Source organism: Asterias rubens, chromosome 19 (genome assembly GCF_902459465.1).
Source record: "Asterias rubens chromosome 19, eAstRub1.3, whole genome shotgun sequence".
Classification (NCBI taxonomy): domain Eukaryota; kingdom Metazoa; phylum Echinodermata; class Asteroidea; order Forcipulatida; family Asteriidae; genus Asterias; species Asterias rubens.
In genome coordinates, this window is record NC_047080.1 from 1,154,326 (window position 1) to 1,174,792 (window position 20,467).

General features: G+C 39.6%; 2 protein-coding genes across 4 annotated transcripts in view; both read right to left on the reverse strand.

The window, feature by feature from the left end:
• Positions 1-5,364, reverse strand: part of LOC117302931 — a 43,377-nt gene extending 38,013 nt beyond the window's left edge. For all 3 annotated transcript variants that reach the window (XM_033786922.1, XM_033786921.1, XM_033786923.1), the window contains exons 1-7: positions 4,467-5,364; positions 3,518-3,625; positions 3,221-3,379; positions 2,569-2,710; positions 2,133-2,318; positions 732-946; positions 122-296 (exon numbers count right to left, since the gene is read on the reverse strand). In XM_033786922.1, coding sequence (XP_033642813.1) covers positions 122-296; positions 732-946; positions 2,133-2,318; positions 2,569-2,710; positions 3,221-3,379; positions 3,518-3,625; positions 4,467-4,739 — 1,258 coding nt within the window. In that variant the 5' untranslated portion in view covers positions 4,740-5,364. The remainder of the gene's footprint in view (positions 1-121; positions 297-731; positions 947-2,132; positions 2,319-2,568; positions 2,711-3,220; positions 3,380-3,517; positions 3,626-4,466) is intronic.
• A 5,093-nt stretch (positions 5,365-10,457) lies between these two features.
• LOC117303299 (mucin-5AC-like) overlaps positions 10,458-20,467 on the reverse strand; it is a gene marked incomplete at its 5' end in the record, with an annotated part of 15,833 nt that continues 5,823 nt past the window's right edge. The window contains 5 exons of the mRNA XM_033787466.1: positions 10,458-10,480; positions 13,518-13,733; positions 14,198-14,881; positions 15,128-15,704; positions 18,255-18,302. Of these exons, the coding sequence (XP_033643357.1) occupies positions 10,458-10,480; positions 13,518-13,733; positions 14,198-14,881; positions 15,128-15,704; positions 18,255-18,302 (1,548 nt within the window). The remainder of the gene's footprint in view (positions 10,481-13,517; positions 13,734-14,197; positions 14,882-15,127; positions 15,705-18,254; positions 18,303-20,467) is intronic.

Below are 20,467 nucleotides of genomic sequence, written 5' to 3' on the forward strand. Positions count from 1 at the left end.
CCTATTTAGGAAAAATTGGGTCAAAAGTCATTATTTTCTTGTGAAGGTCACTTTGATAAAGGACCAAACCTATGTGGCACTTTCTCCAGACAGAACCATTTTTCCATCAAGCTGTACTTACGGTCACATGTAATACCATCTCCCTCATAACTTTCAGCACAGGCACATCCGTAAGCGTAATTAGTGATTGCGCAGACTGAGTTAACACTGCAGTTCTGCAGGTCACAGGTTACAACTCCTTCCAAACCACATGTGCATATATCGATGCATCCTTCAGTGATGAATGTTTCGTTATACTGGTGGCAGGAAAGAGAGACAAAGAACAAAGTTAAACTCTAAAGTGATGTTGAGACTGAAATTTGAAAACCAATACATCAATTTACCAAAGTTCCACCTGTCATGATTTCCATTCCCTCCAGTTAATTATATTCTTTTTGTTTTTTGATGTGAGGAAGTTAACAAATTACAAAATTTGTTCCCCGACTCCCCAGCCGTCAAACTTGCAAGCAAAAGAATTGGAATCTACAAGGGCTTAACATCTTAAGTTAAAATAATCTTACTTCCTCATACCTCGGAGGTATTGATACATAATAAGCTACTTTAAGTCAACAGGAAACAAATTTTTATATACCATTTATTTGAAACAATTTATTTCTCAACTTGTGCAGCGATTACAGCCTCTCAAAAATGACTCATCTGAAAGGAATGTCAAGCCAAAATATTATTCTTACCATGTAATAGATTCCATTGTAGTTACATCCGCATTCAGCCTCTGGTACACAAACATTGCCATCCTGGTAGAAGCCAACATCACAGATGCAACCTTCAACACAGGGTAGGCCATTGCAAGCGCTCTCTAGTTGCCCGCCACGCCTGACATCTGAACATGTCACTTCGCAGTCGCTGATGCATGTTCCATATGTTGAGTTCGGTGGGCATGTTAAGGCTGAAGTGAAAAAATAAAGTAATTATTTCAACTACAAGAAATCAGTTTCAGAAGATTTAAAAGTTTTTAAAATTATAATTCTTAAACATTATTTGTTGCATGCTATTATGAGCTTCTTTAAATGAGTTGGACAATTATCAATTACAGTACTGTATTTCACATCTTTTTTATTGTATGAGAAAGGCTTTGCTAGGGTCGAAACGCATGGCTATGAAGTATTTTTTTCATTAATTATTTGCTACCTTTTACCCCTTTGGTTGAAATGAAATAAAAATGAAGAAAGTTTTTTTGAAGACAGTTTTTTCCAAAGCAGGAATTTGTGGACTCAAAAGGCAGGGTTTACTTAAATTATAAAGGACAAAATCCTCACTTTACATGTTTGTCCCAAGATATTCATTAAAATAACCTGTGAAAATTTGGGCTCAATTAGTAATCGAAACACACTATTGTTGCATAGAATTGTGGGACATCAGATGACTGAGAAAGGTTTCAAGCATGAAAAGGCTTTCTAAGATACATGTTTATATTTGGATGAGAAATTATCTCTTTTTCTAAAACCACTTTATGTCACTTCAAAGAGCTCCATCTATAACTTAAAGCAACTCAGTGCGTTCTTCCAAATAAGTGTGTCATTCAAGTTGAGTAACTACCAACAGCGCCCTCAAGCATGGAGAAATAATTTTATGTTTTCACCCCAAGGCCGACTTTTAGGTGTGCCATTAAAGGATCAATAATGCACATCATAATAGACCCTACTGATTAATCCGTCAACAGCTTAATAAGCTTATAGTGATTGGTATGGGAACCCACAAGCAGACCTGTCCTTGGAGTGAATCTTATAAAAGCCAATTATTCTGCCTCAACAAAAACACCTTCACAAACAAGTCTTTGTGAATGCAAGCCACAAGGTCATAACACAACCTGTGTCTTCCTTCTGAAGATTACGTATTGTGTCTCTCTACATAGTGGGAACACCTCATTTAAATATAAATGATACATTAGGGAGTGATTTTGAACAGGCACAGTATTGGTCTTTGGAAAAGTAGTGTAGCTAAGTTGTAAAGGATCAACAAACTTTGAAGGCTAATCACAGTTTTTCTGAGTTTTCCCAAGGGAATAAAACCCCAAAGAAGTCTCTGCTTTTATTATGATAATCTTTTTGAGAGAAACTGTACAAAAAACTTACGACACAGGCTGGCTGACCGCCAGTCAGATGGTGGATAACCCCTTGCGTTACAAGTATCCACAAATGCAGCATAGATATCACAAGCCCCTGATGTATCAGGATACAAGACGCAAACATCATATTGGCAATCACTGTAAAAGTTGCTGGCATAAGTTGGCATTGCTGCAGCACAAGCAGCGAATGGACCTGCAACAAAAATATTAGTTGATTAATAACAAGTTAAAGATTATTTTCCACTTAAAATCTAAGTTGAAATTATAAATTTTCTGCTTTTTTAAATTGAAGGTCTCTTTGAAATCATTTCTTTTCATGAAGTTGCAAAAATTAAACATGTTAATGATGCTTTGAGGGACATAATTTTTTTACTAAAATCAAATTGTCCACAAAGTTTAAAACATCCACCTCGTTAAAAAGTAGGTTAAATACATTAAGTTACCATCAGATCTAATAATGTCATTGCAGACACTTGCTGCCTCCACACTAGTTGAAGAATTGCATGGGCTTGCCACATTTATAGTTGTATCAAGACACTCCGTTGGATTGACGATGTAGCTGTCGGCAAATGCCAACATTGAAGACTGAAAAACAAACACGAAATTGATCAGGATTTTGTTTAACAAAAAAACATGGTAACCTTCTAATAATAAATGTTCTTAAAACTAAATAGTAGACACTTTGAATGTTGATAAACAAATTATGCTGGTCATCATAAGCCACCAAATGATAGCAAAATATTCAGTCATATGTACGATTGTGACAATTACAGTCAACATTTTTACAAAATTATTTTCAATTAACAAAATTCCATCCCATGGTTGCTTTGTTTAAAAAGAAAATCAACACCATTTAAATAAAATTCATTTTTGTGGATCATTTTTACAAACATCTGATTTTACTTAAAGCAAATGTGGCTTCCAATGATAAGCCTTGAGGTGTGGACTGTTTATATTGGGTATCAATTTAATATTGAAAACATGTTCTGCTATGTACACCACACCTCAAAATGGCGTAATAGTTTTACAAGTTGGCAAAGGAGGGATGTGAAGAAAATAATGTTTAAGTTTGTTGGAAAAAATTTGTTAGCTTACAAGTGATCCTGCGCTGGAAGTAAAGTCGTTATTTGTATCTCCGTCGCTATCGCCGCCGAGTCCACAGACCATCGAGTTGAAGAGAGTCCCATTGAGAAGTACCTTCACTCCGGACGATCCATCCCACTTCACGCGCACTCCGATGTTCGTCAGCACAGACTGTGATCATGGTGATAGTAAATGAAGACAATGATTTTATAATGAAAGCATTTTAAAAACATTGAGCTTGCATTGTCAAAATTATAACGCGCATTTTATCTCTTTTTTGGGAAAGTCGTCGAAAGTGAGTAAACTTACCGTCTGTCCACCACTTCTCCGTACACTGACATCGTTGGCCAAGAAGGCTGGAGTTTCCACTCTGATGTTGTTGATGACCTGCTGGCGATCCCTCTGGAGAAGGATTACCTACAAATGTGGCAAGGTAAAAATACATTTTTAAGTCAATAACTTCGGCTCAGTATTTTTACCATTCGTTATTCAATACGCGCGCTTGCGATCCCATTAATTGTACCTAGCGCCACCAAGCGGCACTGTCTTGTTTAGTTCAAAACTACTGTCAATCGTTTTGCAGCCTAAACATCTGACGTCACACTTCGAGGCTCGGAGGGGCCCAGTCAAATCGATTTGTTGCCGATTTGAAAAGAAATTATAGTTAGGTAAAAAAAAACTATTTCCCACTTTTCAAGTAAGTTGTAAGCTTTCATTTCAGATTACTCACCCCACACTAATTCACATATGTGATGGTGATATAATGTGGCCGGCATTAGTTGATTATTGAAGATTGTGTTCAATAATGATGCCAACATGTAAGCCCCACCACTGGCCACGCGGTAGGCCACGCGGTAGGGCAAGCATAATGGACAAATGATTCGCATGTAGTTACGCATGGCAAGGCATAGTGCGAAGTTTCCAACCGTTAGAAGCACTTTTGAAGCCCGTCCCGATGTATTTACACTAAAACAAAATTATGAACAAACTAAAAAAAAAAAAAAAAACTTAACCCAACGTACTGCCAAAAGTAACTCTGACTGCTTCTGTTCTTGCCGTCTGATAAGTACTGAAAATTGGACGGGCCACACAACTTTATTTTTACAGGGCCTACATTTCTTGTTCATAATTTTTTTTTAAAGATGTAGCCTAGGCAACAAACCGTTTGGATGTTATCGGTTTCATCATTGGCCTATAATAAAATTAGTAAACGGAAACAAAAAATGGTCACTGCCTCTTCATGAAATGTTTCACTCACCGTACTGCCCAAAGTAACTCTGACTGCTTCTGTTCTTGCCGTCTGATAAGTACTGGAACTTTGACCGTTGATGAGCACCACTTCGAACTGCGAGTTAGCTGCCATGCAATCTGAAGACAGCAAGTACTCGCAGTAACCCTGAGCGGTGAAGTGGCGCCCATCGAAAGTCGTGTAATGAGGATCACCAACGGCGATAGCCTCGACCTCTGTAAATTGAAGGGGAGCGGGAAGAAGGCAAAAATAGAGATTACAAGCGTCGTCTTGATAAACCATAATAAGCTGAAATCAGCCCTGGATGATCAGACAGAAACATGAAACCCAAAACAAACGGGACTGACATCACAAGCCCTGCACCTTAGCGTGAAACAAGCTCAGTCCATACCACAAAACCTACTTATTTAAACCTTGTTCTGTAACCTCGACTTAAAAGGTTACCTTAATCCTGCTCTATGTTTCAGTCGAGTTCAATGATGCTTTCACCAAAAGCCATAAGAAAAAAGAATCTTTAATACCACGTCTAACTCTGTTGAAAGCGGAGATTTTTGGTTTAGGGACTGGTGTTAGTTAGTGATTGTGTCCCTCTCCCCGAAATCTGCCCTGTCTTGGAGAAGATGACGATTAAAGATCCTTTTTTTTCTCATACTTGGAAGGGTTCCAAACAACACGCTCAACATCGGGTCCTATTCGTTAAAATAAGCCTTAAGTCTCTAGACCCTACAAACTGACCTCTTGGATGGAGTGAGCTTGCCTTCCGCAAGTTGCTTCTAGACCTAAGCCGTTGCCTATGAGCAACTAGTAACATAACTAGAAAAAACTAAAACCTTTGAAAGTTACCTGCCTAGAAAGTTAAAAAACAGTTTTGAGAATGCTCATGTTCTGACAAAAAAAAAAAAAAAAAAAAAAAGGAAAAAAAGACCTACAGGCCCTACTTTCTGATCCAATCTTAACTGTTTAAAACTCAAAGTAAGAATCGATAGTTATGTAATTCCCTAAGCTTTCCTGGAAAAAAAAAAACAGAGTGAAAAACAGATTGCCTCAATGTGAAAAGCATATTATCCGATACTAAAAGTAAAAAAATAAACTTCCAAAAGCTATTTATAAAAGGATACACAAAGGACTACATCCCGTGTGATATTATACTTTAAAATAAATTTAGCTCAACGCATGAAATCCTAATTCCTAAATCTCACTGCTAAAGTTGTAAGCAATCGAAATAGCCAATTCCTAGTACCAAAAAAAAAAAAAAAAAATATATATATATCGGTTAGAATATAAAAGTTTTTGTCATTGTTCTAAGAATACAAAACCTTCCTGAAACCCTAGATAAAAGTTTGATAAGTTGAAACTATAAAACATAAAAAAATAAAATAAAAAGTGGAACCTACGGAAACCTACCGAATAATAAAACTGTTGCCTGATATCGAAAAGGTCTTCCAAAATTCTAAAACCATAATTTGTCGGTCCTAAATACAACCTCAGTTACCTATAAACCTCAATAATCTGACGAAATGTACCCTAAATTAAGTCTTACAAAAATGGTAAAAAAAGTTACTACTTAAGTTGTTATTGATACAGTCCTATATAATGTACGATAGCAGTCGCTGTTAATGGCCTATACTATTTATTTTGAAATGATATACAACCTAGTTCTGTTAGTCTACTTGGTCCTAGCAAACAGTTCGAGCTAAGAAAACAAGTGTCTATAATGACACATTAGGTCTTCAAAAAGGTTCAGTGTTGCAAACGAGACGAACATATCCATGAGGTATTGTTCAATCAGTTATTTAGCAAACATAGCGAAGCCACAGTAAAGTATTGTGACAAGCTAAGTTTGTTTGCACAGTGTTAACTGAGAGTTTGTCATTAGGGAGGAGTCGCATAGCTGAGAGAATAGTACGGACATCGGGTTCGATCTTAATCGCAATCGAGTTTTTGTCAGACGTTCATACAAAAGTTGCATAAGTTGTTCATCCGGCTGAGGGGAAAATTAATGTTTGTTCTCGTATTGCACATTTTCTCATGCCGCCCAGTTCCTTCGAATCCAATGCTGTCGGTGATGTAGAAGCCTCGTTGCGATACAATATGTCCCGTCAAGGCTGGCTCCATTTCTTTTTTTCTTATACCAGCTCAAATGCTCCATCCAAGAAATATAACAACGAAGCCGCGCGATCGATAGTTTGTATAACCTCACTTCTTTGTGAAGGAATGGACAGGTTGCCGCGAAGAAATATTCTGTTGGTGTTCATTTTGTCAACCAATATTCTGTTAGTGTTCATTTTGTCAACCAATGCCATCATCAGTTAACAACCGAAAATCACCCAACCATTGCTTGAGTAGTTACAATTTGACGCGAAGTTCCTCTCTTGAAGATTCTCTGATGCAAGCATCCGTGGTGTTGGGGGTCAGCAGCGCGAACTGTTGAGGCCCACTGAAATAGCGAAGTCTCCCGTCCGAAGAGGCTGTCCATCGTCCATCCGTCCGTCCCTTGAAGACTGATGACTACTGTGGTTCTCATCACTGTTTTCCACTTCATACTTTTGTAGATGGTGCAATCTTGAATCTCCGTCTGTTGGTGGTTGTCCTTTACCGACCCCAAATTGTGAAACATATGGTGTCCAAACATAGAGAGCAAAGTTATAATCAGAGGCGTAAAAACTGGTCAAGCAGTTGTGCAGATCGGTCTCTACGTGATTCACTCAAGGGGGTGATGACTACACTGCGATCTCCCTACTCAAGGCACACTATGGCCCCGCGGTCAATAAAAAGTGTACCATTGTGCAATGCCACCAGAACACAATGATCAAATAGACACACCCAAAGTTCATACAACTAAATCTTCACGCCTCGTTGCAGAACAATAGACCCAAACCGGTTATTGCTGGCGAAGCCGTTTTCTGGGACATGGGAGCATATGACCCACACCCTGTTATATAACTTGCGTATTAACTTATGTTGATGGCGAACTCTATACACTTTGTCCTCTCCCTGAAATTGCACCTTGGAAGGCAGTTTTATTACGGAGGTAATTGAGGGGATACTGTCAACGCATTATCCTCTTATTATTGCACATTCAAACCAAACGCAAGTTAATAGAGGTCAGCAAATGGGACAGTGTTTTTGGAATTAAAAATTTAATTAGGACCAATATTCCACGATGAGATTGAATTTGGGCTAATCTTCGCACACACACCCACTAATTACGTAAAGCTTTAGTAAGTGAAATCATTTGAATAAATTGTTTGCATAGCTCACAAATACCACCCTCGAAAAGCAACCCCAAGAGGGAATTTTCCAGTAAATTCCACAAAACTAGCGGACAATTTACGCCATTAGCGCACTGTCATCGTGTCAAGGTGCAATTCAGTACAAAGTAATTTCAATTGCTTGTTAGTTAAGACGGAGGGGTCTTCAAGGGAATACTTTCGAGCAATATTACAACGGTTCTGGAACAAATCACCTGAGACTATGTTTTTGTAGTCAAAATCGCGTCAGCATTATAAAGTCTTCCTGGCAAAAAAAAAAACCACCCTATAATGCTTCACGGCGTGGGTATTGTGCCTGTGGCATCATCGATCGATCGATATTGATTTTGTTATCGTAAAGATGTTGGCGCCCTTTCACCACACCGTTCTTGAGAATTTTTAGAACACTGTCGAATAAAATTGGCTTGTAAAAGTTTAACTTAAAAGAGCAAAAAAAACTAAAATTATATTAACACGCTAAAACAAAGTATTTATGGAGTTCAAATTAGAGGTTCGTTTACACCACCGTTGCTGTGGAAAAATATTTGAGTGTTTTGATAGTGACTGATATACAATTTTGAAAACCCTTCCATGTTTCATGAAGATCACGAGTCAATGAGTTGGTCTGTGAAATGTTATTTTAAATTTCGTTTACCCCCTCCAGCTTTTTAAGTTCAGACATTACAAACCATGCCGGTACGAATTAAGGTGTAAGAATTCTCGCCGAACCAAGCAAAACGACGCGTTGTATAAACCCTGTAGTTTATTTCTCACTCTATTCCTAAAAATGTTCTCTCTTTATGAGAAGGACATGAGAGAAAGAGACTAACGGGAATGTATAGTTTCATTGTAACGGCGGCGTTTGTGCTCAATCTCATTTGTAGTTTCAGAAAATTACCGAATAATTATTACGAGTTTCAATGAGGTGATAAATTTGACTATGACAAGTAACTTTTGGATGCACTTTTGTAAAATTGTGAATAGACAAAATTGTATAGACAAAATTTAGATAGATATAACATGCCGATACGTAACTGAGAATTCACACTAAGCCGAAGCAAAACGAATCGTTTACAGCCTTCAATTCCAAGGGCTCAATTATCACTCTATTCCTAAAAACTGACTCCATTACACGAGAATGCCTTGAAAGAAAAGGACTCCACTGGAATGTATGTGTAGTGTTAGTATAACGGCGGTATTTTTTTCCAATCTTATTTGTAGTTTTGTATACTGGTATAAGTAGCTATTGAATGCTTCTCCAAAATCCTGTCTAAGCGCTAGCAACCTTCTGCGGAATTCATGTTTGTAGAAAACATACGTTTTGTTGGTTCAACACCTTGGGAAAACAGATTTTCCCAGCCCAAAGCCTCGAAAACGTATTGTGAAACGAACTACGCTGGCTTAAGCCTAAGTATGGGGTTTAAGTCGCTGACGAAATTGTTTGAGCTCCTGGAGGGTTACACCTAAATAAAGATTGGAGATAAATCTGATAGAATCGCATTGTTTACTCTCTGGGTGAAATGCTCTCGACACATTTCAAGAGGGACTTAAGTCTTAACCTAAACCTAAATCATAGGTTGTTCATGTCCTTAGGCACTACGGGAAACAAAAACTTATGAAGTCTTGTCAAGCGTTCATACAACGTTTCTGTTTGCGTTTTACAAAATAATGTATACACTTTAGATGCGTGCCCAAATTTGTTACAAGGTTTTTCCTCTTAAAGGGAGGAGATATGTTTTGTGATTCTACTCGAGAAAGTAATACTCTATAAGAAGCACCTAGTTGTTGCTTAACATTTTGAGAAACTATTCCCCCTGAAAGGGATTAAACCAAATGCAATCTGCAAAAATGTGTCACGCATAAAAAGTTTCTCAGATTGTCTATGCCAATTTAACTACGCAATTCTTCCTGCCTGGACATAATAGTACTATTTCGCAGTTTCGGCGACTTTTAAAAATGCCATCCTCTTCTAATCGAAATTTACGACAGTCTATATATACAACTTTATTACCACTGGTATTTGTTTGTGTGTTTTGGAGAACGGTTATAAACCACATGTCGGCCTTGCATTGCTCACAATGTCTACACGATGCATTTAAAAAAAAAAGAAGTAAAGTAACAAATTGAAAGCCCAGTTCTTCTGGTTATAAATTTGACAAGCGTTTGCTAAATATTTCAGACGACAATAGGCATACCGCCGGGAATTGTATTTGGATTTGCTAATGCGGAATACATCTATCCACGTCAAACGGCTTTTCTTAAAAATGGGGAAACTAGTTGCCGATTTAAACGCTGCCCTTGAAAACAGAGAGGTATAGAGCTTGTGCAAACTTGTTTAAACTGGAAACAAATTTCTGCTGCTTAGCCGTGTTCATGTTGTTCAAACAAACTTATTTGGTTTAAGTTTCAACTTTAAGTAATGCTCCCCTGCATTTATTTAGGTATGAGAGGGAAAAACTATGCAAACAGTACAGTAAGGAATGTCGAATTTGGAAGCCTAAATGTTACAAACATGCGTATAGATAATTTCGTCTGAAAATAATGTACGTGGACTGCAAGAAAATCGTCCCCAATGGGGGGGGGGAGTTCTTATTATTCGCAGTTGCAGCACATCCACTTCCACTACACCGTCATGCCCGATCCCACGTTGTAACATAGTATTTGGATAACTTATCTGGAAGTTGTGTTTATGCATTCTAAGTAAGGAGTAGGCATGATAATGAATCATAAAATGGAATAAATCATCGATTCAATGGACCGCTATCAACAACTCTGTTTGTTCAAGAACAACACAAAGAGAACATATATATTGTGTTGCTAGTTGCTTCACTAGATTCAATATTTTGGTACTGGGCCTTTTTAACTCAAAACAAACAAATAAGACCTTAATTAAAAAAAGTTTGAAGTTAAAGTGTACCTTTGTGTTTTGGCACAGTTCGATTGTTTTAATCCTAGATGAATACCATAAAACTTTTATTTCATGGTTGCATTTTTCAGATATCGCTGAAAAGCCAGAGATGATGACCAGCAGGGAGATTAACCTCCATAAGAAAACAAAATCTGTTTTAGAGAGTACGCTTCGTTTTCTTTTATTTAAATTTTGTGGCAAAAAAACTTACAATTTTTTACTATAATACCATATAAATTCGAAGTGAAGCGTTTCTCAAAAATGCTTTAAAGACGACTAACGAGAGCTGCTTAAAACCCAAAGATGTTATTTCCACAAATTTTGAGAGTGAATAGCAAACGTATACCTTCTCTTTCATCTAAACCAGCCAAAACTTCAGGGCATGAATCATAGAGTTGACAAATCCAACCAGAAACTAATTTTATTGTTCTCAGCAAGAAACTAAATAATTGGTCTAACCATGGTCTGGCAAAAATTACAAGAGTGTCCTCCAAGAAGCTGTACAAAAACAGAAGTTGTGAGCTAACAAAAGTGTCACTTGAAACTTTCCAAACGCCAGAACAAAAATCGATAAAGTGAACACCGTAGATGAAAAGGACCCCCTTGCCCCTAGCCACTAACTAGCATATCATGTGAATTTGTAACGAGCAAACACCTCAAGTTGCTGCTACTTATTGTGTTTAAAGGACCTGCCCAGTCGGAGATGATGCACGGTTGATACAAAATCGATATTTTGTTTTCACTGGGGCCTGTTTTCTTTGTTTAAACTGCATGTAGGGGACAAAAAATCTGCACTACTACCGATTTATGTGGTGTCCTTAAGCAAATTAAGTTAGAGCCTGTGTAGGCCTTTATCCTTAAAATTTTCTAGAAAGACCAGTTTGTTTTGGTAGAGCGAGCCTAATGTGATTCAAAATTAAATGTAAAAAGAATGAGGCATTGTTTTTAAAACAGTACATTCAATATCTGTAGCGTACTGTCAGTTGCACAGCACGCACAACAGGGCGAATCTTACAAGATTTGCCCAAAAGAAAACAACGACATATTCTGTACAAACCCACAAAATACAGACATTAAAATTGGGTCTTCTGCATTTACTTGATGCATTTACATTAACTGAAATGTCAGTTACACACAAGTACTTACTTCAATTATTTGTTATATGTATTTTACGTAGGTGGACGGACCAGTTGACGATTCCTTAGAAATATGAAGCAGTTCTAAAACTATCAACTTTCTTGAATGTTTGTGGGGCTTTGTTCACCGTGAAAAACAGTTGAATCATTCCATTATTGTGTGAGGACACCTGACACACCAGGAACCTATCAATCACTTTTTGTATAGATCGAATAAGTTCGTGACTTAATGGTGTAAAGTATAATTGAGATTTGAGATGAAATGATGTCAATGACGAAATGATGGTTTTACACTTTTTAGTTGTTACTTCATGCTTATATTTTGCTTGAGATTTGATGAAATGGCGTTAAGGACGAAATGATGAGTTTTAAAAATGCAGTTAGTGCGACGATGACGAAATGATGGTATTTATCTGTGGACGAATAAAAAGGCTTTCATCAGAATAAAGGATTAGCATTTAAGCTGTATGGGCTAATAAATAAGACTCCTTGAATGAAAAGCCAAAAAACAAATCTTCATAATTGTTTTTAGTAAAAAAAAAAACCCAAAACAACAACAACAACACAACAAGTGTGAAATGCAGTATGACTACGCTTCCAATACCCATGCAAGAATTTACTGAAAACAAAATTGCTAATACTTCCATATATGGTATATGACATAGGGCAACACCAGAATTTACGTTTTAGCTCGTTTGGTATAACGAATAGTTAACTAAAATAATATTAGCATAAAAGACAGAGCCCTCTTGTGACATGGATTAATGCGTGTATGGCAAGGGAATGAGACAGGTCAAAAAAGTTAATGGTCGTAACAGTCGTGTGATTTTTGGTTAATGAGTCACCATGTTATGAATGCCTCCCATTGCCTGAGAAATGTACGGCCAATTGATGATGAATTGAAATATTGCTGGCACGGCGGGAATTTTGAACTGCAAACAACAACGTGTGTCGTTTCAAAATCAGATGCATGCATGCATGCATGCATGCATGCATTCACCACTGAATTTTGAAATAGTTTTTTTTATTTGTTTGTGCGTAGTCAGCAATGAAGTAATAGATGCCTCTAATTATTTACACAAAAGTGTGTCATAACCAATATGCTGTACTAGATGTGAGCTTTGGAAAGTTGTTACTTCTATTATGAGGAGATATTTGTTATTATAATTTATTCATTTGGGGGGGGGGGGGGCGGGCCCTTTTTACATTGTAAAACTGCACGGCAAATCAAAGGGAAAATCTTTGTTCAGGCCAGTCTCCGTCCATTTTCACAGACAGAGATTCAACAAAAGGTTGAGTGTTGTTTGGGTTTGGAGAGGGCCTAGGGGCAAATAAAGGCTACCAGACCGTTTTTCGTTCCTCAGACTTTCCAAATAATGATATTGACTGTACAGCATTAAACGACCAGGGGGGAAAAAGGGGGGGGGGTTATACTATGGTAATAAAAGGCGATTAGTTTGTCTCAGATGTTAGAACTTTTAAATGCATAAGAAATATGGAATTGATATGGAATTGATGATAGGTCTGTCAACTATTGGGGTGGATTGATATTGAAATAAGCAACACAATGGTAAACATGGCACTACTCTGATGGTTATGTAGAAGCTGATTCCAATGCCTCCGACTTTAAGCCGCAAATTAATTGGCGGCTTAATTTTCAATGCTTATAATAAAATTTGTCCATGGTTCAAAACAGCGTTGAAATGTGGAAAGTTTCTTTGAAATCTTTATCATATTTCGATTATTTTAAAAGTGTTATTCTTACCTCTAAGGTCAGGAGATGTGGTGGTTATCACCACAGGTGTGAGTATCGTAGCAGATGTGTATGTCATCGGGGTTGTTACTCCTGACATTGTAGTTTCTTCTGCTGTTGTGCTCATGACAGTTGTCTCCTGTGAATGGGTCGTAGTTTCCTCAGGCATTATGGTCTTAGCTACAGTTACCTCAAGTGTTGTAGTACTAGACGGAGTTGTGATAAGTTCTACAGAAACAATAGAAACGAATCGTATAATAGTTAATTTCGTTGAAAAGAAGTCAATAAATAGATTAATAAGATATTCAAAAATTACAAATTAAGGCTCAGAGAAGGTGCTGGTCAAATCAAAGATGGCTCTATAGCTATTTTATAGGATGCATTACTACACGCACAAATAAATATCCGAAAACTGTTATATAAAAGTGCACCACATGTACAGAGCTACCTCAAGGTATCCGAAGCAGATACGTTTTTACAGAGTTTCCTACTTTACTACGCCTTTTTATCAATGAATGGGAATGAAAGAGTAGTGACTCTAATCGGTCGTTTAAAACTTTGCAGGGTCATGCCTATGGATGTCCAATAACGGCTTCCGCCTTCGGCTCGGGCCTTTAGTGCGCGGCCATGACCCTGCCGGTTTTAAACGGCCGATTCAGAACTCATCGCTACCCTTTGAATCCCTTACTCACCTTTTGCTTGATCAGATGTTGTGGAGTCAGATGTCATAACATTGGTGATGCCGGTTGTGACAAAAGATGATGTCTGAGCAGAAACTGTACCTTCACCAGTACCCATTGTCGTCGAAATGCTTGTTACAGTAGCTGTAGTTACTCCTTCGAATGTAGTGACACCAACATAATATGTGCTGTTTTCAGCTCTAGCAGTTGAAACCCCAGAAGTGGTGGTTTGTAAGAGTGTAATTTTATCAGCGGCTGTAGTTACAACTAAAGCTGAGGTAGCATCAATAGTGGTTGTAGCTTCCGCTGGTTTAGCCGGAGTTGTCTCCATCCAGGTTTCAACATCAGATGTTGCTTGAACTGCAGTGGTCACACCAGCAGTGATTGTTTCAATAGCTGATGTTTGGTCAGCTGCAGTTGTTGGTCCAGCTGTAGTGGTAATGTCCACAGTTGTTACTTCAGAGGATGTTGTCTTCACATCAGTGGTGACCACAGAAGCAGTTGATTCAACAGGTGATGTTTGAGCAGCAGTGGTTAGTCCAGCTGTAGTGGTACCCTCCAAAGTTGTTACTTCACCGGGTGTTGTCTCCACTCCAGTGGTTACCACAGCAGCAGTTGTCTCAACAGCTGTTGTTGTTTCCTCTGCTGTTGTTGGTCCAGCCGTAGTAGTTGCATCAACAGTTGTTGTAGCTTCAGCTGTTGTAGTTTCATCAGCAGTTGTTGTAGCTTCAGCTTTGGTATATACATCAGCAGTTGTTGTAGCTTCAGCTTTGGTATATACATCAGCAGTTGTGGTAACTTCAGCCATAGTAGTTTCAACAGCAGTTGCTGTAGCTTCAGCTGTGGTTGTTACATTAGCAGTTGTTATAGCTTCAGCTGTGGTAGTTACATCAGCTGTTGTGGTAACTTCAGTTGTTGTGATTACCTCAGCAGTTGTTGTACCATCAGCTGTGGTAGTTTCTGCAACAGTTGTTGTAGTCTCAGCTGTTGTATTTACATCAGCAGTTGTTGTAGAGTCAGCTGATGTAGTTACATCAGCAGTTGTGGTAGCTTCAGCTGTTGTTGTTACATCTACAGTTAATGTGACTTCAGCTTTTGTGATTACCTCAGCAGTTGTTGTAGCTTTCTTTGATGTGTTTACATCAGCAGTTTTGGTACTTTCAGTTGTGATAGTTAAATCAGCAATTGTGGTAGCTTCAGCTGTTGTTATATCTGCAGTTGTTGCAACTTCAGCCGTAGTAGTTACATCAGCAGTTAATGTAGCTTCAGCTGTTGTGGTAGGCTCAGCTGTTGTTGTTCTTACATCTGCAGTTGTTGTAGCTTCAGTCGTAGTAGTTACATCAGCAATTGTTGTAGGTTCAGCTGTAGTTGTTACATCAGCAGTTGTGGTAACTTCAGCAGTTGTGGTAACTTCAGCAGTTGTTTTAGCGTCAGGTGTTGTTGTTACATCTGCAGCTGTTGTAGCTTCAGCCGTAGTTGTTACATCAGCAGTTGTTGTAACTTCAGTTGTTGTGATTACCTCAGCAGTTATTGTACCTTCAGCTGTGGTAGTTTCTGCAACAGTTGTTGTAGTCTCAGCTGTTGTATTTACATCAGCAGTTGTTGTAGAGTCAGCTGATGTAGTTACATCAGCAGTTGTGGTAGCTTCAGCTGTTGTGGTTACATCAGCAGTTGTTGTACCTTCAGCTGTGGTAGTTTCTGCAGCAGTTGTGGTAGCCTCAGCTGTTGTAGTTACATCAGCAGTTGTGGTAGCTTCAGCTGCTGTAGTAACATCAGCAGTTGAAGTGGCTTCAACTGTTGTGGTAGCTTCAGCTGTTGTAGTTACATCAGCAGTTGTGGTAGCCACAGTTGTTGTAGTAATATCAGCAGTTGTGGTAGCTTCAGCTGTTGTGGTTACATCAGCAGTTGTTGTAGCTTCAGCTGTTGTGGTTACATCAGCAGTTGTTGTACCTTCAGCTGTGGTAGTTTCTGCAACAGTTGTTGTAGACTCAGCTGTTGTAATTACATCAGCAGTTGTTGTAGAGTCAGCTGTTGTAGTTACATCAGCAGTTGTGGTAGCTTCAGCTGTTGTGGTTACATCAGCAGTTGTTGTACCTTCAGCTGTGGTAGTTTTTGCAGCAGTTGTGGTAGCCTCAGCTGTTGTAGTTACATCCGCAGTTGTTGTACCTTCAACTGTGGTAGTTTCTGCAACAATTGTTTTAGACTCAGCTGTTGTAATTACATCAGCAGTTGTGGTAGCTTCAGCTGTTGTAGTTACACCGGCAGTTGTTGTAGACTCAGCTGTTGTAGTTACATCAGCAGTTGTGGTAGCCTCAGCTGCTGTAGTTACATCAGCAGTTGAAGTGGCTTCAACTGTTGTGGTCACATCAGCAGTTGTGGTAGCTTCAGCTGTTGTAGTTACATCAGCAGTTGTGGTAGCCTCAGCTGTTGTAGTAATATCAGCAGCTGTGGTAGCTTCAGCTGTTGTGGTTACATCAGCAGTTGTTGTACCTTCATCTGCGGTAGTTTCTGCAGCAGTTGTGGTAGCCTCAGCTGTTGTAGTTACATCGGCAGTTGTTGTAGACTCAGCTGTTGTAGTTACATCAGCAGTTGTGGTAGCCTCAGCTGTTGTAGTTATATCAGCAGTTGAAGTAGCTTCAACGGTTGTGGTTACATCAGCAGTTGTGGTAGCTTCAGCTGTTGTAGTTACATCAGCAGTTGTGGTAGCTTCAGCTGTTGTGGTTACATCGGCAGTTGTTGTAGACTCAGCTGTTGTAGTTACATCAGCAGTTGTGGTAGCCTCTGCTGTTGTAGTTATATCAGCAGTTGAAGTAGCTTCAACGGTTGTGGTCACATCAGCAGTTGTGGTAGCCTCAGCTGTTGTAGTTACATCAGCAGTTGTTGTAGACTCAGCTGTTGTAGTTACATCAGCAGTTGTGGTAGCCTCTGCTGTTGTAGTTACATCAGCAGTTGTGGTAGCCTCAGATGTTGTAGTAATATCAGCAGTTGTGGTAGCTTCAGCTGTTGTAGTTACATCAGCAGTTGTGGTAGCTTTAGCTGTTGTGGTTACATCAGCAGTTGTTGTACCTTCAGCTGTGGTAGTTTCTGCAGCAGTTGTGGTAGCCCCAGCTGTTGTAGTTACATCGGCAGTTGTTGTAGACTCAGCTGTTGTAGTTACATCAGCAGTTGTGGTAGCCTCAGCTGTTGTAGTTATATCAGCAGTTGAAGTAGCTTCAAAGGTTGTGGTTACATCAGCAGTTGTGGTAGCTTCAGCTGTTGTAGTTACATCAGCAGTTGTGGTAGCCTCAATTATTGTAGTAATATCAGCAGTTGTGGTAGCCTCAGCTGCTGTAGTTACATCAGCAATTGAAGTAGCTTCAACTGTTGTGGTTACATCAGCAGTTGTGGTAGCCTCAGATGTTGTAGTAATATCAGCAGGTGTGGTAGCTTCAGCTGTTGTAGTTACATCAGCAGTTGTGGTAGCTTCAGCTGTTGTGGTTACATCAGCAGTTGTTGTACCTTCAGCTGTGGTAGTTTTTGCAGCAGTTGTGGTAGCCTCAGCTGTTGTAGTTACATCAGCAGTTGTTGTAGAGTCAGCTGTTGTAGTTACATCAGCAGTGGTGGTAGCTTCAGCTGTTGTGGTTACATCAGCAGTTGTTGTACCTTCAGCTGTGGTAGTTTTTGCAGCAGTTGTGGTAGCCTCAGCTGTTGTAGTTACATCCGCAGTTGTTGTACCTTCAACTGTGGTAGTTTCTGCAACAATTGTTTTAGACTCAGCTGTTGTAATTACATCAGCAGTTGTGGTAGCCTCAGCTGTTGTAGTTACATCGGCAGTTGTTGTAGACTCAGCTGTTGTAGTTACATCAGCAGTTGTGGTAGCCTCAGCTGCTGTAGTTACATCAGCAGTTGAAGTGGCTTCAACTGTTGTGGTCACATCAGCAGTTGTGGTAGCTTCAGCTGTTGTAGTTACATCAGCAGTTGTGGTAGCCTCAGATGTTGTAGTAATATCAGCAGTTGTGGTAGCTTCAGCTGTTGTGGTTACATCAGCAGTTGTTGTACCTTCAGCTGTGGTAGTTTCTGCAGCAGTTGTGGTAGCCTCAGCTGTTGTAGTTACATCGGCAGTTGTTGTAGACTCAGCTGTTGTAGTTACATCAGCAGTTGTGGTAGCCTCAGCTGTTGTAGTTATATCAGCAGTTGAAGTAGCTTCAACGGTTGTGGTCACATCAGCAGTTGTGGTAGCCTCAGCTGTTGTAGTTACATCAGCAGTTGTTGTAGACTCAGCTGTTGTAGTTACATCAGCAGTTGTGATAGCCTCTGCTGTTGTAGTTATATCAGCAGTTGAAGTAGCTTCAACGGTTGTGGTTACATCAGCAGTTGTGGTAGCTTCAGCTGTTGTAGTTACATCAGCAGTTGTGGTAGCCTCAATTATTGTAGTAATATCAGCAGTTGTGGTAGCCTCAGCTGCAGTAGTTACATCAGCAGTTGAAGTAGCTTCAACTGTTGTGGTTACATCAGCAGTTGTGGTAGCCTCAGATGTTGTAGTAATATCAGCAGTTGTGGTAGCTTCAGCTGTTGTAGTTACATCAGCAGTTGTGGTAGCTTCAGCTGTTGTGGTTACATCAGCAGTTGTTGTACCTTCAGCTGTGTAGTTTCTGCAGTAGTTGTGGTAGCCTCAGCTGTTGTAGTTACATCGGCAGTTGTTGTAGACTCAGCTGTTGTAGTTACATAAGCAGTGGTGGTAGCCTCAGCTGTTGTAGTTACATCAGCAGTTGAAGTAGCTTCAACTGTTGTGGTCACATCAGCAGTTGTGGTACCTTCAGCTGTTGTAGTTACATCAGCAGTTGTTGTAGACTCAACTGTTGTAGTTACATCAGCAGTTGTTGTAGACTCAGCTGTTGTAGTTACATCAGCAGTTGTGGTAGCCTCAGCTGCTGTAGTTACATCAGCAGTTGAAGTGGCTTCAACTGTTGTGGTCACATCAGCAGTTGTGGTAGCTTCAGCTGTTGTAGTTACATCAGCAGTTGTGGTAGCCTCAGATGTTGTAGTAATATCAGCAGTTGTGGTAGCTTCAGCTGTTGTAGTTACATCAGCAGTTGTGGTAGCTTTAGCTGTTGTGGTTACATCAGCAGTTGTTGTACCTTCAGCTGTCGTAGTTTCTGCAGCAGTTGTGGTAGCCCCAGCTGTTGTAGTTACATCGGCAGTTGTTGTAGACTCAGCTGTTGTAGTTACATCAGCAGTTGTGGTAGCCTCAGCTGTTGTAGTTATATCAGCAGTTGAAGTAGCTTCAAAGGTTGTGGTTACAACAGCAGTTGTGGTAGCTTCAGCTGTTGTAGTTAGATCAGCAGTTGTGGTAGCCTGAATTATTGTAGTAATATCAGCAGTTGTGGTAGCCTCAGCTGCTGTAGTTACATCAGCAGTTGTGGTAGCTTCAGCTGTTGTGGTTACATCAGCAGTTGTTGTACCTTCAGCTGTGGTAGTTTCTGCAGCAGTTGTGGTAGCCTCAGCTGTTGTAGTTACATCGGCAGTTGTTGTAGACTCAGCTGTTATAGTTACATCAGCAGTTGTGGTAGCCTCAGCTGTTGTAGTTATATCAGCAGTTGAAGTAGCTTCAACGGTTGTGGTTACATCAGCAGTTGTGGTAGCTTCAGCTGTTGTAGTTACATCAGCAGTTGTGGTAGCTTCAGCTGTTGTGGTTACATCAGCAGTTGTTGTACCTTCAGCTGTGGTAGTTTCTGTAGCAGTTGTGGTAGCCTCAGCTGTTGTAGTTACATCGGCAGTTGTTGTAGACTCAGCTGTTGTAGTTACAACAGCAGTTGTGGTAGCCTCAGCTGTTGTAGTTATATCAGCAGTTGAAGTAGCTTCAACGGTTGTGGTTACATCAGCAGTTGTGGTAGCTTCAGCTGTTGTAGTTACATCAGCAGTTGTGGTAGCCTCAGATGTTGTAGTAATATCAGCAGTTGTGGTAGCTTCAGCTGTTGTAGTTACATCAGCAGTTGTGGTAGCTTCAGCTGTTGTGGTTACATCAGCAGTTGTTGTACCTTCAGCTGTGGTAGTTTCTGCAGCAGTTGTGGTAGCCTCAGCTGTTGTAGTTACATCGGCAGTTGTTGTAGACTCAGCTGTTGTAGTTACATCAGCAGTTGTGGTAGCTTCAGCTGTTGTGGTTACATCAGCAGTTGTTGTACCTTCAGCTGTGGTAGTTTTCTGCAGCAGTTGTGGTAGCCTCAGCTGTTGTAGTTACAACAGCAGTTGTTGTAGACTCAGCTGTTGTAGTTACATCAGCAGTTGTGGTAGCCTCAGCTGCTG